Source organism: Microtus ochrogaster, chromosome X (assembly GCF_000317375.1).
Source record: "Microtus ochrogaster isolate Prairie Vole_2 chromosome X, MicOch1.0, whole genome shotgun sequence".
Classification (NCBI taxonomy): Eukaryota; Metazoa; Chordata; class Mammalia; order Rodentia; family Cricetidae; genus Microtus; species Microtus ochrogaster.
The window spans coordinates 22,201,771-22,225,681 of NC_022026.1; the positions used below are offsets into that span (position 1 = coordinate 22,201,771).

Genomic DNA, 23,911 nt, shown 5'->3' on the forward strand with positions numbered 1-23,911 from the left:
AAAAAAAAAAAAAAAAGTTAGCTGGTAACAACTCTGAGCTATTGGCCAAGTGTTTACAACTAATATTGAGTCTCTGCATCAGTTATTTGGGAAACAGCTATGAGACAGGAAACTCCATCTATACTACACAACTGTAACATATATGTAGAGTGCCTAGGTCAGTCCCATACAGGCTTCCTAGCTGTCAGTTCAGATTCTGTGAGTCCCTATGAGCGCACGTAAGTTGTTTTTGTGAGTTTTCTTGTGATGCCCTCGACCCCTCTGGTGTCTACAACCCTTCCTCCCTCTGGAAGTGTTTTTTTTTGTTTTGTTTGTTTTGTTTGTTTTTTTGTTTTTTAGGAGATAGGCTCTTGTCACATAGGCAAGGCTGGCCCCAAACTCGTGGGAATCATTCTGCCTTTTCCTTCCAATTGCTAGTATATACCATATGTGCCATTATATCTGGAGGAGGCTTTTAAAAAATTATGGCTAGAACAAACCACAACCAGATAGAGAAGCCCACAGAGCTAGAAAAATGAACTGCCAACACAGTGAGTTTGGCTTCACAAGCTCACATTTTTTCCTTTAACACTAGATATGTATCAGCAAAGGCAGATGACAACCAGTACCATCTGTCAGATGCAGCAGAGAATGGGACCTCCGTGTCTACTCAGAGAAAGCTAGCCTTTAGACTTATTAGCAAACTTTTCCTCAAAGTTTGTGCACCCCACATCCAAACTAACAACAAGCAGCCTAGACAAGAGATATGGGCAGCAGTGCAGGAGGCTCTCAGAGAGATGGAGTACAGTAAGATAGTGGTAAAAATTCAAACAGGCTAGTCACCTTCAGATAGGGTAGTGACAGGACACCAAGAGGCAGCTTCTCCTTTCTTCTGTCAGTCTCTAGCAAAGCAACCTGGCTATTACCAAAACAAGCATCCCTACAGACAAAGCAGCTTAAACGCATACATAGAAGCTGAGTGTGGTGATGCATGCATGCCTTTAATCCCAGCACTTGGGAAGCAGAGGCAGGCAGACTTTTGTGAGTTCAAGACCAGCCTGTTCTACAGTTACAGGACAAGTTCCAAAACTACAGAGAAACCCTGTCTCAAATGCTCCCCCGTCCCCCGCAAAAAAAAAAGCATATAGAATCCAGAGATGAAGCCTTGTTGATAGGGGATCCAAGAGCACACGGTAAACTGTCTCAATCATCTCAGCCACCAAAAAGCACAGGGACACAGTCTTTTTTTCTCAGATCTAAACTGACCTCCCCTACCCAATGCCTGGCATACCTTTTTCCCCTTCCCCTCCCTGAAGACAATTTTTCTCCCAAAATATAAGCTTAAGAGTATCACCAAGGGGGCTGGAGAGATGGCTCAGAGGTTAAGAGCATTGACTGCTCTTCCAAAGGTCCTGAGTTCAATTCCCAGCAACCACATGGTGGCTCACAACCATCTGTAATGAGGTCTGGTGCCCTCTTCTGGCCTACACGCATACACACAGACAGAATATTGTATACATAATAAATCAATAAATATTTTTAAAAAAAAGAGTATCACCAAGCTGAAGTAGTCAGTTCATCCCCAAGCACCACAAAACAAAAAACCCACAAAAAATCAAAATGCTTACACACACACACATAAAGATGCTTCTTTAGATATACTTTCTCTCTTTTTTCTTTCTTTTTTTTCCACCAAGACAGGGTTTCTGTGTGTGGCTCTGGCTGACCTGGAACTCTCTATAGACCAGGCTGGCCTTGAACTCAGAGATCTGCGCTCCTTCTCTTAAAAATAATTCAGCTGTAGCCAGGCAATGGTGGTGCACACCTTTAATCCCAGCACTCAGGAGGCAGAGACAGGCAGACCTCTGAGTTTGAGGCCAGCCTGGCCCACAGAGTGAGTTCCAGGACAGCCAGGGCTACACAAAGAAACCCTGTCTTGAAAAACAAAAACAAAAGATAATTCAGATATAAGTGTGCATTATCCCTGAAAGGAAATAAAGCAGGAGATAAAAATTGAAAATCCTATTTTGAGGGGGAAAGTGAGATTTTTAAGAATCTAAATGAGAAAACGTAACAACTTCTAGCTTAAGTATTAACATGTCTTTGACTCATACAATCACTTGTTTTTAAGGGCTTCCTGTGACTCTTATTAAAGAACTCCAAATAAGCCGGGCAGTGGTGGCGCACGCCTTTAAACCCAGCACTCAGGAGGCAGAGGCAGGCGGATCTCTGTGAGTTCGAGACCAGCCTGGTCTACAAAGAGAGTTCCAGGGCAGGCTCCAAAGCTACAGAGAAACCCTGTCTCAAAGAAAAACCAACAACAACAAAAAAAAACTCCCAATAATCTACTTCACCCTAACCTTTTTTTCTGAGTCAAGGACGCTTTGAAAATTCACAGAATAGCATTGATGCAGCTCAGTGGCACAGTGCTTCACAGCATGTTCAAATCTAAGGACTCTAACCCCAATCCTGTCTAACAAAACAAAACCCAAGAATACACAAAATAGGGGAAATGTGTTCATGGAGAAACCTGGAAGTCATTTTTAACTACCTTCCCTTCGATCTCAAATCAGAAAGTAGACTCTTTCTCCACTGTAATTACTTTCTTCGTTGCTTTTTGAGCTAAGAGTAACAGGTAGCTTCAGTCTGGCCTTGAACTCGATTTGTAGAGGGTGGACTAGAACTCCTAATTGTCCTGCCTCTGCCTGCCAAGTGCTGGTATTAATGTGCCATCACATCAACTGTATTGGCTTATTAAGTACAAACTGATGACCATCAGGCTGTGTCCAGCCTAATACATACTTTGGCTACATATCCATCTTTGTCCTGATTTTAAGGACAAATGAAACTTTAGAGGCCAGAGCTGCCGTGAGGATGAAGGAAGCACACTCTGCCAGGTGACTGCTAGAATTTAAGTAGAACACACAGGCCTGGTCCTTTGGCTGGATGGCTGGGGGTAGAAGGGTATACCATGACAACACACAGGACCAGAAGTTGACCTCATCACTCTGTATGTACATGCCCACTTAGGGTCAGAAACTTTCATCTAACCAGACTCCTGTTCATTCCCTTGGAGTCTCCAGTATCTCCTGGATACTGGAATCAAATCCCATGCAAGTGAGTACTTTAGCAGTGCACATATCCAGTCTTTGCAATTTTCAACTTTTGCTGCAATGGGTTTCTTCTGGAAGGCCCCCAATTTTTTCGTCCACTATCAGTTAAAAAAATAATAGTTGATTGTACCCTGAACATCAGTACCATCAAGTAGAAAGGGAAGCTCAAAAAGAGCTCTTCTAAGCTGGGCGGTGGTGGTGCATGCCTTTAATCCCAGCACTCGGGAGGCAGAGGCAGGCGGAATCTCTGTGAGTTCGAGATCAGCCTGGTCTACAAGAGCTAGTTCGCAGAGGCTAGGTTGCATAAGCAACTATGATGCCTGTATGGTATACCCCATATATATCCCCAGCAGCACCTTCACCTAATTTGCATGTCTAACCTTGCCTTTTGCCTTCCTCCAGAACCCACGCACAGCACCAGTAACTCCAGCCAGAGACTTCACTCATTTTATTTAACAAATTTATTAAACATCTGTTACATGCCACTCACAAGGCTCAGGAGAATAAATCATTAAGAGTCCTCTTATGAACAAACTACCAAGAGGACAAATTTGGCAATATGTTACAACACGAGAAAAACTCTACGCAGGATGGAGGAGTTGCTAACTTGTGGCTGCATAGAGGACTTGACAATTCGAGTCGTGGGGCATGTCAAGGATGATGACCCAATTTATCATAGGGGCAGGAATTCAGGGAAAAAGCACTCCATGGGGACTGAACTGTAAATGCTAACATACTGGAGCATAAGATGGACATGGGAGCCCCCACCCCCATTTGCAGAAAGATCCTTTTTACTCGTGTGTACGTGCCCTTTTGCCTCTGCGTTTCTTTAATGGCATGCATTTGGCAGGTTGGTCTGATGATGTGGGCTCATCAGGGGGACTAGACTCTGCAGAGGCACTTGGCAGGCTGGGCACATCCTGTGAGACTACCCGACGCCGTTTTCTACGTGATTTAGGTGGAGCCATGCATATAAATCTATTCTTTCTTTTCTTTCTCCTTTGTTGCGCCAGCAGAGCGGCCGCCTTTCTCTCCTTGGACTCTTGGGCTGTAACACTTTGCTGGAGCTCTGGCTCCAGCTCGGGCCCAGGTTCGGGCTCCGGCTCGGGCCCAGGTTCGGGATCCCGCTCTGGCTCAAGATCTCCCTCTGGCTCAAGATCTCCCTCTGGCTCGGGATCCCCCTCTGGCTCAATATCCCCCTCTGGCTCAATATCCCCCTCTGGCTCAATATCCCCCTCTGGCTCTGGCTCTGGCTCTGGCTCCGGCTCCGGCTCGGGCTCCTGCTCTAGCTCAGGCTCAGGCTCAGGCTCAGGCTCAGGCTCCTGCTCAGGCTCCTGCTCAGGCTCAGGCTCAGGCTCAGGCTCAGGCTCCTGCTCAGGCTCCTGCTCAGGCTCAGGCTCAGGCTCAGGCTCAGGCTCCAGTGGTGGTTGTTTGGAACTTTTCCCAGGGGCCCTTATTTCACAAACATCAGTAGATGAAGTAGCCCCAAGAACAATACAATCAATTTCTTTTTCGAGAACAGGCATTTGGCACTCATCACTAGAAACATCTTTTTTCTGCTCAGAACCCTTTAAATTGGGACTGTCATCTTCATCATCGATAACAATTACTTGAGACTTCTGATCGCTGGAACCCTTAACGTTAGAAGACTCATCAGAAGAAGACTCGTCAGAAGACTCATCTGAAATTCAAGAGACATCTATAAATATACTCCTTCTATCCAACCCACTCTGTATATACAGACATCAGCAGGTTATTGAGCACAAATTTAAAAAACTGAGTGTTTGGACATTCTGAATCACAGTTAAAAATCATACTTAGATTGTTTTCCCTGTATTTTGTGTTTTACTAAGAGTAATGACAGATAAATTAGCAATGAAAGTATTATGTATGCTATGCCCACTTTAAAATCACATTGTCTAAACAACATGAAGTACTTGCTCAGTTGTTCCTAAACACAAACCTGCTGCCTTGTGGTTCACAGCAAAATGTGGGCAATTACATCAATAAAGTGGTATTTCATTTCTATCAAGTTAAAGTTCTCTAGCTTAAAAAACTTCTTTATTTAGTCCTATGACGTAGCTGGACTTTTGGTGATTTCTACCTTATACAAATAGTGTATAGAGTAGATAGTAGTTGGCACCTCCCCCAGCTCCAGTCTCCACCAAGCTAGAAAGAGGACTGAGCCATGCCTCTCACCCTCTCCTCTTCCTTGTCATACCCACCTATAAAGGATGGAAAGAGAGGAAGATGGAGGAGTGGAGTCTAAGCAAATAGAACCCTAAGGCAGCAGAAGAGTTGCAACTGTGTTAGGAAACAGATCAAGGTGAGGAGCCCAGCCACAGTTGGGCAGTGGTGGCTCAGGCCTTTAATCTCAGCACTTGAGAGACAGAGGCAGGTGGATCTCTGTGAGTTTGAAGCCAGCCAGGACTGTTACACAGAGAAACCCTGTCTCAAAAAAAAAAAAAAAAGAAACGAAAAGAAAAGAAAGAAAAGAGAAGGAAGCCAGCCATATTGACATCCAGCACATAATGAAAAAAGAAAGGTGGCACTGACCTCGAGGTCATTATAAACTTAAAAATGTGCAGAGTCAGATCCTAAAACTGTCACATATGACAAGGCTTCAGAGCAGCTATTTCTCTAAGCAAAGATGATACTTGCCTTCACTGCTTATTTCACAGATCTTAGATCTCTTTTCCTCATAGAGAGAGTCAGAGTCTGAGTCAATCACCACATAGCTAAGTAATAAGGTGGAAAAAAACAAAAGAAAAATATGAGCATAAGTATTCTTTCCTTCTGGGCAGTTTCCATATTTTCTACAATAAGCAGGATTACTTGTTAAGTTTTGGTTGTTTCCTACTACACTAACGCTGTTCCCCTTTATTGGAACTACAACCTTTCAATTATTCCAATTACTCTATACACCTTTCCTCTTTCTTACAAACTTCCCAAAGGAGGCGTCTGTCGGCTACGAAAAGTAAACTGGGTCTTGTCAGAGTACAAGTACTCAAAATAGTTTTGGTAGCAGGGAAAAATTCATTGGGAGCTTATCATTCTTCAACTCTGAGATGAATTTGTGTAAGAGAGCCAAAGAGCAAAGGTTCTCACTGACCCCTTGTCAACTTGATACAAAGATATCACTGGTAAGATATAACCTTTCCTTTCTTGTTCATCAACAAGATCACACATTAATAAACATTACAATAAAAACATTACAAAATGTACAAGTCCCGCAGTATTTAAAATTCCAAACACAAAAAAAATTTAGTATCTTTAACATATCAAATCTCTTAAAATCCAAAGTCTTTGTAAATTTTCAAAATCTCTTTAAAAAGTTCAAAGTCTCTCAACTGTGGCCTTCTGTAAAAATCAAAACTAAGCACTATCTTACTTCAAGAGGGAAGAACCAGGGCACAGTCACAATCTGAATAAAGCAAAACCAAACTCCAACTGAGTAAATAATTCAATGTCCAATATCTGGGTTCAAGTCACGATCTTCTGGGCTTCTCTAAAGGACCACTTTTCTGGCTCCACCCACTACAGCCCACACAGATTGTCTCCTAAGATCAGGACAACTCCACTCCACTACTGTTGTTCTTGGTAGTTGTCCTATGGTACTGGCATCTCCAAAATGCGGAGGTCTCTTGCTGCAATTGCGCTGTACTTTCACCAATAGCCTCTACTGGGCTCTCTTCAGGGACTTCAGCCCTGCCACACAGTGCCAAGTCTCAGCTGCTCTCCACGATACCTTCATGACTTCAAAACCAGTACCACCTGGGTGACTCTTATACACTACCAGGTTCTGCTGCCAACACAAGGTACAACCTAGGTCACCTCTGGAGTACCACTTCTGTGTGCTAATTCTGAGAAAACACTTCCCACAAGATTTCACCTCAACGATGGTGTGTTTTTTTGTTTGTTTGGTTTTGGTTTTTTTTTGTTTTTTTTCCGAGACAGGGTTTCTCTGTGGCTTTGGAGCCTGTCCTGGAACTGGCTCTGTAGACCAGGCTGGTCTCGAACTCACAGAGATCCGCCTGCCTTTGCCTCCCGAGTGCGATGGTGTGTTCTTAATCACTGCTGATTTCTCAGCTCTAGTTGTCCAGCATCAATTATCCCAGCAAAGCAAAGGTTTTTTTTTCACTTTAGTGGTTTTGGTATCTTGATAATCACAACCAATTCTTCCACACACAGATTCTTAACACAAGATACGCTAACAGCCCTAATGAGAATCTTTAAGTGATTTCCAATCTTCCCTCTGGAACTTCAAAAACCACACCTCCACATCATCTGCATTTCTCTCAACACTTATCTTCCAAGTTCCCATAGAACACTTCACTAGGCTTTGAACACTCAATGAATTTTCTGGCCCCGAAGTTCCAAAGTACTTTCACAATCGACCCCCAAATGACATGGTCAGGTCTGTCATAGCAATGCCCTATCCTGGCACCAATTTCTGTCTTATTGCTGTGATGAAACACCATAACCAAAGCAACTTGGGGAGGAAATGGTTGATTTGGTCTATACTTCCACATCAACGAAAAAAGTCAGGACAGAAAGTCAAAGGAGTTTGGAGTCCTGGAGGCAGGAGCTAATGCACAGGACATGGAGGAGTGCTGCTTACTGGTTTGTTCATCATGGTTTTTCTCAGCCTCCTTTTTTATAGAACATAGGACCAATAGCCCAGGGATGGTACCACCCACAATGAGCTGTGCCCTCCCACATCAATCACCAAGAAATGTCCTACAGGCTTGCCTGCTCCCCAATCTTATGGAGGCATTTTCTTAGTTGAGGTTCCCTCCTCTCAAATGATTCTAGCCTATGTCAAGCTGACATAAAATTAGCTAGCACATACTCTTTATCCCAAGATATACTGGAACTCAGAGAAACTCTGCCTCAGCCTTCCAAGGGCTCTGATTATAGCCATGAACCCTCTGTATGATATACTTTTTAAAAAGTCATCATTGTAAGGGGAAGTATATAGTGTGTGTGGGTGTGTGCATGTACCACAGAACACAATTGGAGGTTACAGGACAACTTTGTGAAGTCACTTCTCTTTCACCTTTACATGGATTCTGACGATCAAACTCAAGTCATCAGGCTTCTGTGGCAAGTACCTTACTTAACCCAGTGATCCATCTCCTGAACATGAAACATTTTTATGATGAATGAAAAGCACTCCAAATACCTGTTACTATATTTTTCTGTATCCATTATAGATACCAAGGCTAATCTATTTCTACTGTACATGATCTCTCTCTCTCTCTCTCTTTTTTTTTTTGTTTTTTTTTTTTGGTTTTTCGAGACAGGGTTTCTCTATAGCTTTGGTGCCCGTCCCGGAACTAGCTCTTATAGATCAGGCTGGCCTCGAACTCACAGAGTGCTGGGATTAAAGGCGTGCGCCACCACCGCCCGGGTATACATGATCTCTTTTAAGCTGCCAAGTTGATGGGCCTTTGCTATCCTATTTACTACTCTAACCTTAAAGAACCTTTCTTTGAGACTGGGTGGTGGCACATGCCTTCAATTCCAGCACTCCGGAGTCAGAAGCGGGCACTCACATGGTAGCCTATAACTGGTTGTAATTCTGGTTCCAGAGAGTCCAACAACCCTCCTCTTGCCTTCATGGGTACAAGACACACATACATAAAAACAGGCAAATGCTTATACACATAAAGATAACTAAGTATTTTTTCTTTTTAGAGTCTTTTTCCTGGGCATGATGGCACATCTTTAATCCCAGAATTCAAAAGGCAGAGACAGGTGGATCTCAGTTTGATGTCAGTCTGGTCTACATAGTGAATTATAGGACAGTCAGAGATACATAGACTGTCTCAAAAGAAATTAAAAACTAAAAGGCTTCTCTTAATTTCTAGCACATGGTCATCTTTTGGTTCTCACCCGATTTCTATGCATTCCTTACTCACTTCTTTTCCTACAACTTACTGGGCCAGATCATTGAAAGCTCTAACTGCTAGGTTAAAAACCTTGATTTTTATATAATGAGCTATTTGAATTGGGCATCAATATAATTTCAGTACACTCAACATATTCACCTAGAGGCAAGATGCAGACTAGATCACAGACAAAACGTCTTTTTGACTGATGGAAGACTAAAAAATCATGGTTCAAAGACATTTTAAAAATCAAACTGCTGGGCGGTGGTGGCGCATGCCTGGAATCCCAGCACTCGGGAGACAGAGGCAGGCAGATCTCTGTGAGTTCGAGGCCAGCCTGGTCTACCAAGGGAGTTCCAGGACAGGCTCCAAGCTACAGAGAAACCCTGTCTCGAAAAAACCAAAAAAAAAAAAAAAAAAAAAAATCAAACTAACTGAGCATGCATTTAATCCTAGCACTTAGGAAGCAGAGGCCACAAGTTCAAAGTCAACCTTATCTATATAGTAAGTTCCAGGTTAGCCAGGGCTACTTAGTGAGACCCTGTCTCAAAAAGCCAAACACTGTGTGGTGCATGTCTTTAATCCCAGCACTCAGGAGGCAGAGGCAGGCAGATCTCTATGAGTTGAAAGCCAGCCTAGTCTACATAGTGTTTCTGGAAAACCAGGGCTACACAGTGAGATCAAGTCTTAAATAAGCTAAAAACTATAAATAAATAAAAGCAACCAACAGCTAAACAGTTAAAAAATGGCCCAAGACTAGAATCAGATACTTTAAAACTGGTTATAAACTCAAACAACCATCGTGATTCTGTAAGTACCATATAGTGTTTATTCTCAGAGAAAATGAAATGTTTACTCTTAAATTTTCTTACCCAGAATAGTGGATACTTCAGATAGATAGATAGATAGATAGATAGATAGATAGATAGATAGATAGATAGATAGGTCATGTTTCAACAATTCTCCTTACCTGGCTTCTCTCTGTATCAATTTAGTCACAGCTATAAATCAAAGAAAGAAAAAGCATTAAGAAGCATGATAAAACCTAGTAGCTCATGTCTTTTATTCCTGAAAAACAATTTATAATAGAGCTAGTAAAATTTACATTTTCCCAAACCTGGGGACATAGGTCAGTGGTAGAACATTTGCCTACTACACCCTGGGCTCTTTGCCCAGCAATAGAAAGAAGGTCAAAGAAAGGAAGAGGGGAAGGAAAATAGAAAAAAATAAAAGAATTTATACCCCCAAGAAAGATTGAGAGGAAATAAAAGATGACCCAGGAACCAAAAAGGAGTAAACAACACATTAAACACACACACACACACAAACACAAAGATCTGCTCTTGACACCAGGGAAATAAACTTCAACAACCCAAAGAGAACAAGCCTAGGACCAAATCAAGCTAAGTATCCCAAACCTCATTTCAGTCATCTACAAAGATGCTCGATGTGCATTACTGTTGAAAGAGCGGGCTACTTACAGCTTTTGCTGCTGCTGCTGCTGCTGGCGCTGCTGCTACTGCTGCTGCTGGCGCTGCTGCGGCTACTGCCGCTGCTGCCACTGCCGCTGCTGCTGCTGCTACTGCTGCTGCTGCTTGAATCCATGTTAAGAATATAACTGGGGAAAAAAAGAGGCTTTTAAAGTGAGGGCTAGGGAGGCAGAGGCAGGTGGATCTCTGTGAGTTCGAGACCAGCCTGGTCTACAAGAGCTAGTTCCAAGACAGGCTCCAAAGCCACAGAGAAACCCTGTCTCAAAAAACAAAAATAAATAAATACAAAAACCCTGAACCTAATCTTCGGGGGGGCGGGGGAGACAAAAAAAAAGAAAAGAAAAAAAATAAAGTGAGGGCTACCAATAACACAGGCCATATACTATCAAAACTCTCCAATAAATGCTAAAAACAAGCAACTTCTGAAATGCAAGGGCATAAAATACTTTTAAGAGCTTATGTGCACTGGATGGTGGTGGCGCACACCTTTAATCCCAGCACTCGGGAGGCAGAGGCAGACAGATCTCTGAGTTTGAGGCCAGCCTGATCTATAGAGCAAGTTTCAGGACTGGCTCCATAGTTTACTGAGAACCTCTGTCTCAAAAAAAAAAAAAACCAAACAAACAAAAACAAAAAAAGCTTTCATGTGTCCAGGTTGGCTTCAATAGCAAAATAATAATCTATTACATTAGATACTGAGGTGGCATTAAACCCTTGAAGTTTTTATCCTCCTGCCTCCTCCCTCTTGAGGATTGGGATTACAGTAGTATGCCTGCCATGCTCAAGTTTATGCAATGCTGGTGACCGAACCCAGAGTTACATGCATGCTAAGGTAAATACTCTACCAACTGAGCTAGATCACAGCCCCTATATGCACTTCTTTTTTAAAAGATTTTGATTTTCATTTTTTAATTATATCTGTCTGTCTGCCTATATATATGTGACTGCAAGTGCCTGTAGTGACCAGAGATATTAGAACCCTCTAGAGCTAGAGTTACAGGTGGTTGTGAGCCATCCAACACTGAGTTCTGGCAACCAAATTTGGGATCCTTTAAAGAGCAACAGGCACTTCTAACTGCTACAACATCCTTCTCAAGTCCCTATATGTATATATAACTGTCATCAAATGTAAGATGTGCAAATTTCAGAAATATGGAGATATTTCAGAACTGAACGGTGAGACAGCTTGATTCAGACCTCTCCAACTATGCTAATAACAGTCTGCTGTAAGCCGGCTCACCTAGACTTTCACAAGACAGGCTCTTGAGCAGTAGTTATAAAAGAACTGTTTCTTTCATAGGACTACTGTAAAAAGTAAACCAGAAAATGGCTGTCCTCTCTCTTCTCTACCCCTATGGTACTACCACTTCTGCCCATCACATTTTCTTACCACAATTCACTGTAACTGCTTATATACGTATCAATCTGCTACCCTAAACGGGAAGCAACATAATTAGGAAGTATTATGTGTTTACTTTTGGTCACTACAAAGTCAGAATAACTGATGCATCAATATCAAGGAGTGGTTCTAAAATCAGGTGGCTCATGTATATAGTCTCAACACTTGGGAGGCTTAAGGAGGAGACTGTCACAAGTTCCAGCCCAGTCATAGCCATCGGAGAATTCCAGGTCATTTTTAGTTATGGAGAAAGAAATTTTTCACAAGTTCCAGGCCAGCCTTTAGCTATGGAATGAAAAAAAACAAACAAACAAACAAAAACTTAAAACTTTTTTTTTTTTGGATTTAAAACTTTTTTTAAAAAAGTGATTAAAATTTTTTTTAAAGTCTAAAAAGAAAAATAAAAGTGATCCCCCTTTTTATTTGTGATCTTCTAATCTTCATCACAAAACCTCAAGGTTTGAAAGGTTACTTTCAAGGTTTTTAAATTTTTATTTATGTCACTGTTTGCCTATGGCACAGTTTACCCACAAAGGCCAAAAGAGCAGGTTGGATTCCCTGGGGCTGGAGTTAAAGTGGTTATGAGCTACCCAATTCTGGAGTTGTAACTCTGAAAAAGTAGCAAGCGCCCTTAGCCAATGAACCATCTCTCTATCCCTGAGAATCTTTGCCTACTAGATTCTACAGAGTACTCAATTTTCTCCAGGTGAATCTTTGCTGTGTAACCCTGAGAAACCTTGTCTTGAAAAAAACAAAACAAGACAAAAAACACAGACAAAAACCCCACACAGTAAAAAAAAAAAAAAAAAAAAAAAAAAAGCCAGGGTAGGCACACACCATTAATCCCAGCCTGGTCTACACTGTTGAGTTTCAGGACATACAGGGCTAGTGAGGCCTTGCCTCAAAAACCAATAAATAAATAATTCAGAAGGCAGAAGCAGGCCAATATCTGGCCTGGTCTACAGAGTAAGTTTCAATGAAACCCTGAACTACACAGGGAAACCTTATCTAGAAAAAATAAATTTAAAAAGCCAAAGGCATGTAGTAGTTAGCCCTTAATCTACTTCAAGTGCCACTTTAATGAGGCATAAAGAGGAAGACAAACCTCAATTTAACCTAGTTTTATTTCAATACGGGTCGTCTTTAATTATTAATTTCTCAACCCCTAGTCTCTCATAAGCTGCTGTCATGGCCTCACATTCGCAGGGGCAGAACTCCCCCTGCAGCTCTGGCTAAGAGACTTCCTAGTCCTCACTAGGGTCTGATCCTGAGAAGTGAGCCCTACCAGGTCTCACCACAGGATGCCACAGGGTCGCTCCCGCTCCCACCGGCCCCTCCCACCCAGGCCAGTCGCTCCTGCCACCACCACCCCCATTAGTCACTCTGTTCCCCGCTATTCGCCCCTGCCCACCCACTCCCTCAGGTCGCGAGTCCCATCCCACCCATCCGCTCCCCACTCCCGCCACCGCCCCCTCTTCTGGTGTAGCGCCCTGGGGGGGGGGAGCTCCCCCGCAAGCCCTGCCCCCAATACTCCCTCCCCTCTCAGGAAACGCGCCACCAGCAGCCCCCACCCCTGCTTAGGTGCCTCCAGTCCCCGTGCCTCACCAGCCAATACTCCCTCCCCTCTCAGGAAATGCGCCACCAGCAGCCCCCACCCCTGCTTAGGTGCCTCCAGTCCCCGTGCCTTACCAGCCAGCCCCGCCCCCGCTCCCCCTCCTCTTGCAGCGATCCAGCTTCAGTCCCTCCAGCCCCGCCCCCGCTTGCCCCTCTCTTGCAGAGCTCAACTCCCTCCAGCCACCCCCCCCTTGCAGTCCCTGGTGGACCGCGCGCACTCAGCCCTAACTCTAACCCTGCTGCATTGCCACCAGCCAGTCCAGACCCCTCCCTCCAATGCCTGTGCCCTCGACCCCCCATCCGCTGTAGTTAGCCCGCCATAAGTCGACCACGCCCCGCTCGGTCCGGGTCCCCACTCGGGTCTGCCAACTGATTGCCACCCTAACTCCAGTGCAGTCCCGTTAGTCCCCTCCCACTCCCGCCAGCAGCATCTGCCACTCAATGTCCCCAGGCTTCCACAGCTTCCTATTGGCTGCGCAGCCAGGGTTTCTTTCAGGCTCCTCCCCCAGCCCGCCCACGGGCCTGTTTTTTGAAAAAATTAACACAGTAGCTTCCCATTGGCTGAACAGGCAGGGATTCTCTCAGGCTCCTCCCCCCAACCAGCAGACTCGCCTGCCTAGTATTAGTGGAAAATTCTAGAAATAGCTTCCCATTGGCTGAGCAGACAGGGGCTCTCTCAGGCTCCTCCCCCCAACCAGCAGACTCGCCTGCCTAGTATTAGTGGAAAATTCTAGAAATAGCTTCCCATTGGCTGAGCAGACAGGGGCTCTCTCAGGCTCCTCCTCCCAACCCACCCAATGGCCTGCCCAAGTTTTGTGGAAAATTCTAGAAACAGAATTGGCGTTCTTCTAGTTCTAGAAACTTCCAATGAGACTTCTTCGACCCCTCCTTCTTTTCCCCACCAGCTAGGCCACTGGTCTACTGTCCATGATCCTCAAACATCTCCCCTCAGCTCACCAACGATCCCATAGCCACTTGTACACCTCCAAGTGGGTGTGCGGCCATAACACTATGTACAGACAGAGCTGCGCCATTTCTTCCACAGCATAAAAACTCTAGGCCTACACCGCTGTTGTCCCACCTGTCCCAGACCCGACCTCCTACCTCCTGAACCGGCCACCATGGCACCTGTTTGGAGCCAGAACTGCCCTCTTCCCACTATTCACTTGTCCCACTTGTCCCTCCATCCTCTCACTACGAGACCTTCTCCTCAAACCCCCTCAGAGGTTTCGGTCGAGGTCTCCGCACCGTAGCCGCACCGCCATGCTGGTAACAGCTTTGGGGGTGGGGGACCGGAGGACCTTTATGGCAGTGCCAGGGATAGTACTCAGCTACATTCCCGCCCACTCGACCCCTCTGCCCTTTTTCTGGGGGAAAAAGGGTCTAAGGGAACTTCAGTTCCATTGTTCCCGTGTTCACACACAGAAGCCGAGGTGAAAAGTCGTGGTGGCGCTTTTAACAACATCCACCACACTAAAAGAAGCCGCTGCCCCACCTCCGTACCTGCTCCAGCTGTGCGGTGTCTGGCTCCGGCTGGCTCCGGCTCCGGCTGGCTCCGGCTCCGGCGGTGCGCGGTGTCTGGCTCCAGCGGTGTCTGGGGCCCCTCACAGCAATGGTCCAGTGCTGAGCTGATGAAATGGCCACCAGCACTGACACAGCCACCACCAACGGCTCCTGCGCAAGTCACAGCCACAACCAATGGCTCCAGCGCACGTCACAGCCACCAATGGCGCCACCAATGGCTCCACCAATGGCTCCGGCGCACGTCACAGCCACCACCAACGACTCCGGAGGCGCTCCCGCGCGCCGGAGTGGGTTTGAAACGGCTGCCAGGCACAGTGCCTCTTATAAAGGACAACCCTCCCCCCACAGGAACTGATGTTTTCCCGCCTTCCTGCGCCCACCTATCACAGCTCATCATAGAGCGAATTTGCATGTTACTATGGAATCGGCATACCAGCTTCCGGAATGGAATCCGGTACTGCGATCGAGATAGCACTTGTGACGGATCGAGATAGCGCTTGTGACCAAGATAGCACTTGTGACCAAGTAGCACTTGTCGTATATGTGCACCATCCATTTTGGAACAATTCTCACTGCCCCCATTTTGTTTTTGCGATCTGATCTATGTAGTACGGGCTAGAGTAATGAAATTACAGATATATAGCTACCATGCCTGGCTTCTAATAACTTTCTGAGTGCTAAGAAAAACCAAACTTAATTCTTTAAAAAGTGAGAATTTGAAGGCTGGTTCTACTTACCTTGCTTAAATTGCCAAAAAAAAAAAATAATAATTTTTTTGGTTGTTTGAGACAAGGTTTCTCTGTATAGTCCCAGCTGCACCCAAACTCGCTGCCCTCTAACTCACTGCCTCCGCCTCCCGAATGCTGGGATTAGATGTACCACCACTACCGGGTTGCCCAAATCTTTTAAACGTTTATATACCTGATTGGTCCTCCAACTACTCTGAGCGCTGGCTGGCAGAAAGGACCATCTAGTCCCCTCAATAAAAGCAAGAGGGAGCAACGCAAAAACATCTAGCAACAGAGATCTGTGGTGCTGGCACCCAGAATTGTCAGACCCTGGAGAAAAAAAAAATGGAGTATGGTTACTTTAAGTTTTTCAGTACCCATTCAAAACGCAACAAGAAAAACAAGTGCTCCAAAGCTACACAGAGAAATCCTATCCTGAAAATAAAATAAATAAAGCAAACAAACAAACAAAAAAATTAAACAAAAAGTACACGAAGGGGCCAGGTACAGTGGTGTATGCCTTTAATCCCAGCCCATGGGAAGCAGAGGCAGGCAGATCTCTGTTGAGTTCGAAGACAGCCTGGTCTACAGAGTGACATCCAGAACAGCCATATAGTGATACCATGTCCTGAAAAGGGCTGGAGAGATGGTTGCTTCTGTGGTTAAGAGCACTATTCTTGCAGAGGATCTGGGTTTAATTCCTAGCACCTGTACAGTGGCTCACAACCACCCATTAACTCCAATTCCAGAGAATTTAAGGCTCTCTTCTGACCTCCTCAGGCACCAGTGCACACATATGGTGCAATGACATACATGCAAGCAAAACCTCATACATGTAAAAGAAATTATAAATATAAAAAATTAAAATCTAAAAAAAATGTGTACATAAGCCTCCTGGACACTGGCATGCCACACCCTCGTCACAGCTACTCAGGAAGTGAGACCGAAGAACACCTTGGGGAACCCATGAGCGTACCTAAACAACAAAAGGAAACTATTGTCTCTAAATAATTAAAAATTCAACGTTAGGGTCCAGGAAGATGGTCCAGTAAGCAAAATGCATGCTGGACCAGCATGAACATAGAGTACAGGTGTCTCTTTAATCTCAGGGCTTGGAGATAGGGCCAGGTAAGTAAGGGATAGAAGATGGAAATAGTGAACTAGAAATAAGATGGAGCAGCCCAGAGAGAGAAAAACTACTGACATCCATACAGAAACAAACATATATTACACACCCAAATTTTTAAAAATAAAAATATGGGGCTGGAGAGGTGGCTTAACTGTTAAGAGCACTGGCTGCTCTTCCAGAGGACCCAGGTTCAATTCCCAGCACTGGCATGGCGGCATGCAATCATCTGTAACTCCAATTCCAGGAGATTCAACACCCTCTTCTGGGCTCTGTCACCTCACGAACATACAAGCAAAGTACCCATACAAGACCTAAAAAGAAATATTAAAATGCAATGTTAACACTCTCATTTTAAGAGGCCAAACAACTAGAAAGTGGCATAGCTAGAACTCAATTGTAACAGTTAGTTCCAAAGTGCACGATAGATAGATAGATAGATAGATAGATAGATAGATAGATAGATAGATAGATAGATAGATAGATAGATACTAGGTAGATGAGTAAATGAATACAAACAAGCAGGCTCCTTGAACAGAAAAACAGTAGAAATAATAGTAACTCTCCTCCACAAAAATGAAGATTGTTTAACGATGTGGATTAGAAGTATAGGTCAAGTATCTAAACGGTAGGTATAAGAAACATAAGCCAAGGGTTGGAGAGATGGCTCAGAGGTTAAGAGCATTGCCTGCTCTTCCAAAGGTCCTGAGTTCAATTCCCAGCAACCACGTGGTGGCTCACAACCATCTGTAATAAGGTCTGGTGCCCTCTTCTGGCCTGCAGACATACACACAGACAGAATATTGTATACATAATAAATATTAAAAAAATAAAAAAAAAGAAACATAAGCCAAGAGTGTCTGTACACGCTATACTCCCAGCACTTGAGAGGGGGAGGAGAGGTTCAAGGCCGGCCTGAGAAATGTTGTGAAATTACCTCAACAACAAAAAGCTTCAAATAAAAGTTAGAATTCAAATTAAACCTTCAAACAGTTCAGCCAGGGACAAAGACACATACCTGTAATTCCAGATCAGGAAGCTGAGGCAAAAGGATAAATGTGAAGACAAATTTGAAGCCAGTCAGTACTTAGTGATATCTTGTCAAATACAAAATACCAGTAGGATGAGAAGGCACATGCTTATAATCTCTTTAACATCAGCACCCGGGAAGCAAAAGCAGGAAAACCTGAAGTTCAAGGCTAGCCTTGGCTACACTAAATCCTCTCTAAAACTTCAAAAGAAGTTAAAATTCAGGCTGTTCAGCAATTACACAAATTTATTTAGTCTGTTCAAGGAATTTAGACTGAATACAGGAGCCGCCGAAGGAGATAAATGAAACAATCTTAACAATGAGGGTGAAAGACAGACTTACGACTAGTTGACTTCATCCCACACTACAGAGTGGTGAGATCAACCTTTTTCCCATACCATCTTTTTTGTTTGAGACAGGGCTTCACTAGATAGCCTGGGATGCCCTTGAATCTCTTATGCCTACCAATTCTGTCTCAGCCTACCACTGCTAGGATTTACAGCTCTGAGTCAGAACACACACTCTAATACTATTAATCATTATGACCCAAAGTATCCAGATTCCAACAAACATAAGTCTCATTAGGGCTTTGGAGGTACAATAACATTGTTAATTATATGAAAATTTACTTAGTATTATTTGAACAGTTAAAGTATCTTATGTGTATGGGTTTTGCCTGCATGTATATCTATGCACCATATTAATATATATGTTTTTAATTTTTAAGTGTTTTGCCTGTATGTATATCCATCTGTGCACCATGTGCATACCTGGTACCCAAGAAGGCCAAAAGAGGGTATCGGATCCCCTGGAACAGAGAGTTACAGATTACCAAGTAGGTGTTGGGAATAGAACCTGAAGCCTCTGGAAAGTGCACCCAAAATTTTCAACTACTGAGATATCTCCAACCCCAAACATTTCCCTTTTATCTCTGAAAAAACTGGAAGCCAAACTTGTGACTGAGTTCAACCATTGTCCAGAGTGAAAGGGAAAAAAAACTGTAAGTACCATATTAAAAAATGAGATTATATGGGCTGTACCTGTAGCTCAGTATTTATGTACTTGACATGCATAGGGCACTCTGCTCAGTCCCCAGAATGGAATGTAAACAAAGAATGACCCACACACAAAAGTGTATACAGGTATTTGGTGCTCTGCTGATCCCTTAAAGAATTATTTAGTATCTCCAATCCTCCCATCAGACTTGTCAAAGAAAACAAAGTTAATTTTTTTAAAAAAAAGATTTATTTATTTATTATGTATACAACATTCTACCTCCATGCATGCCCGCATGCCAGAAGAGGGCACCAGATCTCATTACAGATGGTTGTGAGCCACCATGTGGTTGCTGGGAATTGAACTCAGGACCTTTGGAAGAGCTGCCAGTGCTCTTAACCACTGAGCTATCTCTCCAGCCCACAAAGTTAATTCTTAACATCACACCTAAAGTAAGGAAACACTTCCTGGTCATGCTGTTTTGAGCTATTCAAGCATAGGTTTCGCCAGTAATACTTAACATAATGAGACAAAATACATCAAGCCACATTAAGGGGAAATCATCCATTTATTGTTTAAAGATTGCAAGACAACATCTGAATTTCTGGAGCACAATTTAAATGCTTTACTTTTTCAATAAAGCAGAGTATAATAGAAAAAAAACAAATTAGTTTCCAGTAATAGCTATAACTATCAGAATTAAGTCTTCCACAGACATGTTACCTGGAAAGAAAAGCCTGTTACAATATGCAAAGCTTCAACCAGAGCGGCTACTTTTCGTGCCAGGAAAAAGTTCATCCCTATAGGAGGAATGATGTGCTATGTAAAATGGCCACAGATCACAACCTCAGCGGCCCTGGATGTCTATCATCCAATCCCACATTTAGCAGTTCAGTGGTTTTTGAAAGTCAGTTTACCTGAAACCATGCTGGCAACCTTTAACTGAGATTTATTCAGTTAAAAAATAAATTAAGAAATCCCTTAACTGTTTTCCTTGATTTACATTACTAAAGGTACACAGTTCATTACAATGTAATTCTGCTTCAGAATTACACGTGAGACTCCTTGCTTAGGTTTTAACTAGCAGTAAAAAAAAATCACAAATTCAAGTTCTTTATTATCAACAACTTGTCAGCTAAGGTACATTCAGGCAACGGCTGCAACTACAGAATAGGTGCACTGCCTAGGTGCTTTGGAAAGATGTAATCTAGAGCACTAACAGACAAAACTGGTCAGTGGCTGGAGTCTGAGTGCAGGGGAGCAGCACAGAGTCCTATGGCCGCCTGTTTAAGCCTCAAGCCCTCTACCCTTTTATTGAAATGCAACTGTCCTTTATCACCAAGAACTCAAGCTCCAGGAGGGCAAATGAATGTCTAACTTGTCCTCTAAACCAAGTAGTGACACAAATTCACTACTATCAAGGCTGAATCCACAAACTTAGAGACTAAGTCAAGAAGATATACACTAACACAGTCTGAAAAATAACTGCTTGTATAGAGATGGTCCTTTCAGAGCTTTTACCTCGAAATCTGTCAGTGAACAGTATTTAATATACAGAAATAACTGCAACTTACTAATCAAATATTTGAATACTTATACTTACCTGGAATTTCATTTCTGCTGAAAGAAATAGGAAGAACAGGACTCACTTTAAAAAACAAACTTTAGAAAGGAAAGTAAAAATCTCATCACACACTAACACTTTTGGAAGCAGCATAGGAGGGGCAGTCAAGGGCTTAAACACTGGTGAAATAGCTAAAAATTAGTCAAAAAATCTACATTATTATCAATAACAGTACCACAACTGTGCCCTTCATGATTAATATTCACTCCTTAAGAATTTTCATTTGGCACCAGATGGCGTGTTTAAGAGAAACACTCTGGGATGTTTGAAACAAGACTTAGTTTTGTTAGCAGTCACAGGAGAATTTAAAGGAAGAGGGGGAAAAGAAATGGGAAAGAGGCTGAAAAAATCCTAAGTCACTGTCTAAATCAACAAAGCACTGACAGTATCAAGCATTAGGTCAGACACTAAAATGACTGATATAGGCTCAAGTGGTTTATAAAACCTATAAAAAGACTACACCAGCACGGTCCCTGTCACCCTGTCAGAGTTCAGACACTAAAACAGGAAGCATCATTTTAGTTTAAAACCTTATCTCAGAAGAATCAAGATCACTTCACGTAAGTAAAAATACCTGAAAGCAAACATTTTTAAAAGCTCCAATACCCAAAATATAAAGAAAAAAAAAGGATCAGAAGACTCAATCTATCCATGGAATCACGAAATGGCTGGTCAATCTCTATCTCCCTCCACATTAAGCATCCCATGGAAGACCAAGGGAGACCAGACCTTCCAGACCTCTGCACCACCTGCTTGCTGCAAAACTCTACAGAGATTCCTTGTGGAGTAGCAGTTTCTTATCTCTTGTATCTCCCTATCATGCAGGAAGCAAGTCTGGCTGTGCTATTCTATTATCGTTATATATCATCCATCTGCAACAAGGTACTGTACAGGTAAGTACAAAGCATGTTATCTAGTTCCCTTTCCCCCAGAAGGTTGAGGCTCAGGAATAGGGGTAATTCTCCCGTGCGCAGTCTTTTATTCAGGCTGACTCAGTGACTTCAACAGGCTTAATCATGTGGTCAGGTTTGTTGCCGGCTGCATAATGCTCCCACATCTGCAGATAGAGCCGCTCTAATTCCATTGTGTACTGTTTGGTGTTGAACAGAGGACTAGATATTCTCTGTTTCCAGACTTTGCCACGAATTTTCTTCAGGCTAGGTAATAAAAACAAAGAGAACCTATTTTACAAATCAGAACAAAAACTCAGAACTAGACTCTATAAATAGTCATTTTTGTGGTGTAATAATATAAAAAAATTTTTTTTCTGCTTGGCCTAGCAACTTGACACACATATCTGGGAAGAGGGAACCTCAAGTATTCATAAGAATGGTCTATGGTCATGTCTGTAGGTCATTTTCTTGATTCTTGATTAATGACCCAGGCCAATATGGCCAGTACCACCTCTGGCAAACTAGGGGGATCAAGCCAACAAGCAGTGTTCCTCCATTTCTGCACTTCAATTCTTGCTTCCAGGTTCTTGTCATGGCATCCATTCATAATGAACTGTGATATGGATATGTAAGGCAAATAAACCCTTTCCTCTCCAAGTTGATTTCGGTCATGGATTTTAACATATCATCAGAAATATACTGCGCTGGTGGTGGCACACGCCTTTAATCCCCGAACTTCGGAGGCAGAGGCAGGTGGATCTCTGTGAGTTTGAGGCCAATCTACTCTACAAGAGCTAGTTCCAGGACAGCTAGAGTTGTCACAAAAAAACACAAAGCAAAAAAACAAACAAAAAAAGGAAATATATTGAAAGTGAAAGTTGGCTGTCCATTGATTAGGCTCAACTCAACTGTATTCATAGTAATATCAATACTTCCTTTCACAAAAACAAAACAAAAAGACCCTATGGACTCTGTGTATTTGGGTATGTATGCTTGTGTTTGTGTGTGCATGTAAAGTCCAGAGGACAACAGCTGGCCTTGAACTCAGAGAGATTGCCTGCCTCTTCCTCCCAAGTGTTAGGATTAAAGGCATGCACCTATACCACACAGAAAAGAAAATTTAATGCTTTAAACAAACACCATAAAACAAAGGGACAAATTAGAAACACTATTTCATTGAATGGGCAAAGCTCCATTTACCTTAGCATAATCCCGCTAATTTCCACTCATTTTCAGTCAACTAAGCTTTTTTTGTGATTTTTGTTGTTGGTTTTTTAAAATACTATTAAGAAATGGAGACTAGCCGGGCGGTGGTGGCACACGCCTTTAATCCCAGCACTCGGGAGGCAGAGGCAGGCAGATCTCTGTGAGTTCGAGGCCAGACTGGTCTACAAGAGCTAGTTCCAGGACAGGCTCCAAAGCCACAGAGAAACCCTGTCTCGAAAAACCAAAAAAAAAAGAAATGGATACTAGGCTAAAACATCTGATGTTTTGAAAGTTCTTTATTAAAGTCTAGTGATTACTTGAGAGTTTAGATTATGTCCCCTTCTATCCAGAGAGCATACAACTTAATTCATCTATTTTATATCATCCTTAATTTATGACTTTATTTTGTCACATTTTCACATATAGTTTGTTCCTGGCAATTTACTTACTATTCTAGATCAGTTCCTAGTTTCACAGCTATGTCTTCATATTCTTGTCTGCTTTTAGCAATGAGCTCAAGACATCCTAGGCAAGTGAGCTGAGAAGCCGCAACTCGAGAGGCAAGAGTCTCTCCTAGAAGGTAAAAATAGTAATTGCTCATCTTAGAACTATAGGTCACATAGTCATCATTGGTAATTGCATTTAAGTATCCACACAGTACAAGACGAGGAGGATAGTGTCAAGTATTCAGGCTTGAGGAAGTCCTATTTTCTATTATCCTGCCTTAATTACTTCTAATACATATAATTTCACCATCAAAAAAAAATTTCACCATCAAGTACCCCTCAACCCAAAAGAAAAATGTTAACCAATAAAGAAGGATTCAGTGATTTGTCAGCCACTTACCTGGCATAGTCACCATGGGTGTTCCTGCCCAGAGAACATCCATTCCTGTGGTGTGTCCATTACATAAGGGAGTGTCCAGACAGACATCAGCCAGCTGACCTCTCCTGACATGCTCCTCTTTTGGAGCCACAGGTGAAAAAATGATACGGTTCTGGGGAAGACCCATATTTTGTGCATATTGTTGAATATTGGGTTCTCCTACTGCTGGAAAACGCAACAGCCAAAGCACGCTATTAGGTACACGTTTCAGAATCTAAGAAAAAAAAAGGAAAGGAAAAAGAAAAGATTAATAGCACATCTGCCCTTTCCCAAAACCACTCAGAAAGTGCGACTGACCCCCAACACCACCTAATCTGGGCATTGTGGCACACACCTATAATCCTGGCAGAACTGAAGCAGGAGGTTTCTAAATTCAAGAAGACTCTGCCATAAACAAGTGAAGAAGCCTG

General features: G+C 43.0%; 2 protein-coding genes across 3 annotated transcripts in view; both read right to left on the reverse strand.

The window, feature by feature from the left end:
• Gcna (germ cell nuclear acidic peptidase) overlaps positions 1-14,754 on the reverse strand; it is a 22,949-nt gene extending 8,195 nt beyond the window's left edge. Inside the window, exons 1-3 of the mRNA XM_013350511.2 lie at positions 14,738-14,754; positions 10,507-10,604; positions 9,957-9,987 (exon numbers count right to left, since the gene is read on the reverse strand). Of these exons, the coding sequence (XP_013205965.2) occupies positions 9,957-9,987; positions 10,507-10,604; positions 14,738-14,754 (146 nt within the window). The remainder of the gene's footprint in view (positions 1-9,956; positions 9,988-10,506; positions 10,605-14,737) is intronic.
• A 4,688-nt stretch (positions 14,755-19,442) lies between these two features.
• Positions 19,443-23,911, reverse strand: part of Ogt (O-linked N-acetylglucosamine (GlcNAc) transferase) — a 46,073-nt gene continuing 41,604 nt past the window's right edge. For both annotated transcript variants that reach the window (XM_005358560.3, XM_005358561.2), the window contains exons 20-22: positions 23,463-23,715; positions 23,066-23,189; positions 19,443-21,674 (exon numbers count right to left, since the gene is read on the reverse strand). In XM_005358560.3, the coding sequence (XP_005358617.1) occupies positions 21,500-21,674; positions 23,066-23,189; positions 23,463-23,715 (552 nt within the window). In that variant the 3' untranslated portion in view covers positions 19,443-21,499. The remainder of the gene's footprint in view (positions 21,675-23,065; positions 23,190-23,462; positions 23,716-23,911) is intronic.